At 35.8% G+C, this 4,606-nt stretch overlaps 1 protein-coding gene across 2 annotated transcripts; it reads left to right on the forward strand.

Moving 5' to 3' along the window:
• LOC107623984 (stomatin-like protein 2, mitochondrial) lies at positions 67–4,245 on the forward strand. Of its 2 annotated transcripts, XM_016326403.2 has the most exons (9): positions 67–362; positions 456–702; positions 825–974; positions 2,076–2,133; positions 2,218–2,310; positions 2,463–2,561; positions 2,936–2,994; positions 3,481–3,540; positions 3,633–4,147. In XM_016326403.2, exons 1-9 carry the CDS (start codon positions 196–198, stop codon positions 3,885–3,887), a joined length of 1,188 nt encoding a protein of 395 aa, XP_016181889.1. In that variant the 5' UTR covers positions 67–195; the 3' UTR covers positions 3,888–4,147. The 2 variants fall into 2 exon arrangements, with proteins under 2 accessions (XP_016181889.1, XP_020968982.1); XM_021113323.1 differs by lacking the exon at positions 3,481–3,540 and having other exon boundaries at positions 3,633–4,245.

Raw genomic sequence — 4,606 nt, forward strand, 5'->3', positions numbered from 1 at the left:
AAATTTTAAGTATTTAATTTATTTTTTTATTTTCCGTTAAAATTTGGATTTTGTTTAACTTCGTCTGCACGGCTAAAATACCCTGGTTGAAAACATAAAGGAGAGATTGAAGGGGTTTAACAAGGGCTTTATAAGTCCACCCAGATGAACACTACGAAGTGATTGCTGTTCCACAGAGAAATCGGAAGCTTGAAAATGGCGACGACCATTTGGAGAACCAATTCAGCAAGAAACGCAGTTCGCTATTTCACTCAGCTGAGCCGCCAGTCCCAACTCACTCATTGCACAGCTTCTTCCCCTTCTCTTCCCTCTCGATTCTCCTCCCTCCGCCACTTCCGATCTAGTCGCGATCCTATCTCTAGGTTATTTCATGTCTCTTCTCACCTCATTCATTCATTTCCACTGAATTTTTTTGTTTATAGATTTTATGAAAATTTAATTGATTGATTGTGCAGGAATTATGAGATCATTCCTCCGATGAACTGGGGGATTCGCGTTGTGCCGGAGAAGAAAGCCTTTGTGATAGAGAGATTTGGAAAGTACGTTAAGACACTTCCCTCTGGAATTCATTTCTTGATCCCCTTCGTTGACCGCATTGCTTATGTGCATTCCCTCAAAGAGGAGGCTATTAACATTCCTGACCAATCTGCTATCACTAAAGATAATGTCACTATCCTCATTGATGGTGTTCTCTACATCAAGGTCTTCATTGTTCTTTGTTTTCTTGCATCTCTATTTCATTTATTGGTCAATGGCAAATAACGGTGTTGATAATTATCTATTTAAATTTTGTGTTTATTTAGTATTTGAATTTCTGGGTGTAGATTGTGGATCCTAAGCTAGCTTCTTATGGAGTAGAGAATCCCATTTATGCTGTCATTCAGCTGGCACAAACGACGATGCGTAGTGAGCTTGGTAAGATTACCCTTGACAAGACATTCGAGGAAAGGGACACGCTGAATAAGAAGATTGTGGTAAGTAATTTGAGTATACTTTTCTGTTATATTTTTCCTTTTTTATTCTTACTTAAGGAAGCATCCTAGCTAATTGAATTTCAAGTTGTATGGTGTTGGTGTAAATCTTGGATAAGAGGAGCATGGTGCCTCTTTACATGGAAATGTTGGACTTCCTGGAACTGCAGCTGATGTTCTATTTATCATATAGTAATTTTAAAGTCTTATTTGAATTTAGTTATACATGAGGGACAAGTGCGGAAGCATAATGTTCACCAAGTTTGTGACTGTTTTGTTATTAGTCCCTATCCTGCAATGAAATAAACTTGTTTCAATATCCAATTCGGAACCACTATAAAGTTGAGCGTATCATTGGTTTGACTCAAGTACGTTTATTTTGAGAGGCTATTACTATTATAATGGTGACTGTAAATACATGCTAAGTATAAATAAGGCTTATGTTAGAAATATCTTGTCACTGTGTATCATGTATGCTCTTCTACTAAATACCTTATCAATGTGTCAGTGTGTCATGCTGCAAAATTAATTGATTGGAGCATTCTAGCATATTTAATAGCTGAATATCTCTCTCTCTTTGCCCCAATGATTGTTTCTTGAACTGTAGTGGATTTGGAAAGGCACAGTAATATGTTTCAAACATATCTGCAGTAGGGAAATTGAAAATATCCTTCCACAAACATAGATCCTAAGGCTTGCAGTTGCTGGAAATAAAATATCTCGTCATGCATTTACGCTGTATTCTGATTTCGGGCTAGGACTTAGGAAGTAATTTGATTATTTGATTATGGATTTATAAGCTAGGTTTATTTTCAAAGTGAAAGCAAGCTTATTTTGTTAATGGAATTTGAATATCTTCTTTCAAATCCTGAACATAGTTTCTAAATTTCCTTTGTCCCTTGGTTTCATTTAACAATGATGAGAGAGAATAGACATGAAATAATGGCTATAGGCTTTTCCATCCATAGTTGTTAGACTAGTGTTTTCTTTGTGATAAAGAAAGAAACAGGATTTTCAAATTCTTCTCGATGAATAGAAAGAACAACTCTTTTCACATCTGTATTCAAATAACGAAGATTGATTATATGGAAAAAATTGTTGCAGGAGGCCATTAGTGTGGCTGCTGAAAGCTGGGGGCTGGAATGCCTTCGATATGAAATACGTAAGTTTAACATATTTTTTAAACTGAAATATTTTCCTTTCCCCCTGATTTTGTACTTGAAAGTATGTGTAATTTTTCTTTCAGGGGATATCTCTCCTCCACGTGGAGTGAGAGCCGCTATGGAGATGCAAGCAGAGGCAGAGCGGAAAAAGAGAGCTCAAATTCTTGAGTCTGAAGGTAATCAAATTGATTTTCCATTTATTGAGAGGTTCTACTGTGATATTTTTACATTAATTCATTCTCATCCTGGAATTGACTTTGGCACCCATGTCATCCAGCTTTTTAAGATTGTGTGTGTACTGGAATTGATGATGTTTAATGTTAAACAGGAGTGAGACAGGCCAACATCAACATTGCTGATGGTAAGAAGAGTGCAGTGATCCTAGCATCAGAAGCTGGGAAGATGGATCAAGTCAATAGAGCTAAAGGTTAATTTCGTGTCTTGCTCTGTTTCCATATTTCAATTATGTATCCATATTAATTCTTAAGAAGGATTTGCCATCACCGCTGAGCATCACAGGCAAACTCTTCATACTTATAATGTGTAATATGTATGTTCTCTTTGTGATAAAATGTTGTTTCGTGTGAGAAGGGAGGGGGATGATGAAATGTAGGCTGATGGTCCAAAGTATTACTAGTATTCTTTTATATCAAGCCATCACTTACATAGTGTTCCAATTGGCATGCAATCACTTCTCTATTTCCTTTATGTTTCCTTTACTTTTTTGAAGAAACTAAATTGTTGCTTCCTCTTGATATCTTTAATCTCTAAATCTTTATAATTACAATTATACTTCTTCAGGTGAGGCTGAAGCTATCCTTCTTGTGTCAAAAGCCCTGAAAGAAATTGGAGGAGCAGAGGTGAGATTTGTCATTTTATTCATATTCCATCTGCTGCATCTTGTGCAAGTAATAAATTATATTTTGGTCAATAACTTCTTAGAATTTTGGCCAATTGTGTAACCATTTGAATATGTTTACCAAAATAGATGCAGCATCTAAATTTCTACTGTTTACTTGCATCTGAATTTCTACTGTTTACATGATGCATTTTTTTTGGTGTTGGGGGCTTGGGGCATGCCAGCATTTTTTTTTTGCATGTGTGAGAGAGAGTCATTATTACAGTTTTCATTGGAGCGTCTGGTTGACTATTTTATGTAGTTTTGATTTATTGTGAGCAATCCATAATCATTAGGCTAGAATGGTGTTTGAGTTGACATCATCTCTGAAACTGATAAAGGAAATCTGGTGTATAGATTTGCTCCTAATTGGCTCACTTATTTTAAATTTTCCATGTATCATGGAATAAAAGGGGGGATGGAATTGATGTTGTCATTTGCTTTGCAGGCAGCAAGTTTAAGGGTTGCAGAGCAATATATTCATGCTTTCAGTAACATAGCGAAGGAGGTTGTAGATTACAAGCTAACTTATATGCAAGGACCATTTAACCATTTTTTTCGCTTTGAAATTTGTCTTATATTCTCTTACTTTTTTCTCAGGGAACGACAATGTTGCTTCCTAGCTCTGCATCCAATCCTGCTAACATGATGGCTCAGGCCCTTACTATGTATAAAAGCCTGCTTGGTAATGTTTCCGGAAACAAATCTTCATCAACGTCAGGGCAGTTGGAAGGAAATAATTCCTCTGGCGAGGGTAAAGATGAAGGTACTGCAACTGCTACTTCAGCTCTGGAAATCCCAGATCATCATGAAAAAACGGGGTTTTCACTTCAGAGCCCCAAAAGAAGGGAATAGTCTTTGATTTTGCAAAACTTTGCCATTCTAGTGATTTGATTTGTTTTTAGAGAGGGAAGCTGAAGTTTGTTTGGACTTCTGTTGCTAGTTGCTTAGCATTGATCACAGGATACACACAGAATTTATGACCATGTATTCAAAATCTCTTTTCTTACTAACGGGCAAATATGGCAAGAGAAGAGGAGCAATTCTTCTGTCTATCATGTATATATTCGTTTACTGCTATTCCTTGTTTACTTCCTTAAATAATTCTTGCCTGCTTACATAGCTTCATTTGAAGTTATTTAATTTTTCAAAAGGAGGTGGTTGATTATATTATAACTAATACATAGGAGGTGCTGTAACACCCCGATTCTCCACAGAATTATTCTAAAAAATTCTGTGATGAGAAATTCGATAAATATTTGAGAATCACCTCATCATAAAATAATAAGGTAGATTTAGACTTGATAAGCGAAAAAAAAATAGATATATCATGTGAGATAAGAACGTATCCTAAACTAAAAACTGTATCAAACAAACTCCACCCTTTTATAATTAAACCGGTTTTTCTTTCTTCTATTACAAAGTCACGGTTTTCTTTTCTTTTTTCCGGTTTAACCAAACCATGCTTTCTTTATCTTTAAAGGTGAATTCTATGGTGTAGAAGGAAGATTCTTTCTATACATGTAGAAGACACGTGTAAGGAGATGAGAGTGTTATAGTGGCATGATCTTCTA

Source organism: Arachis ipaensis, chromosome B10 (genome assembly GCF_000816755.2).
Source record: "Arachis ipaensis cultivar K30076 chromosome B10, Araip1.1, whole genome shotgun sequence".
In the NCBI taxonomy this organism is placed as follows: Eukaryota; Viridiplantae; Streptophyta; class Magnoliopsida; order Fabales; family Fabaceae; genus Arachis; species Arachis ipaensis.

Excerpts from the sequence above, each read along its gene's own strand:
- LOC107623984 (XM_016326403.2), top strand. The coding sequence starts at position 196 with ATGGCGACGACCATTTGGAGAACCAATTCAGCAAGAAACGCAGTTCGC. Across the intron at positions 703-824 it reads ATGGTGTTCTCTACATCAAG|ATTGTGGATCCTAAGCTAGC; the intron begins GTCTTCATTGTT and ends TTCTGGGTGTAG. Across the intron at positions 2,995-3,480 it reads AAGAAATTGGAGGAGCAGAG|GCAGCAAGTTTAAGGGTTGC; the intron begins GTGAGATTTGTC and ends TTTGCTTTGCAG.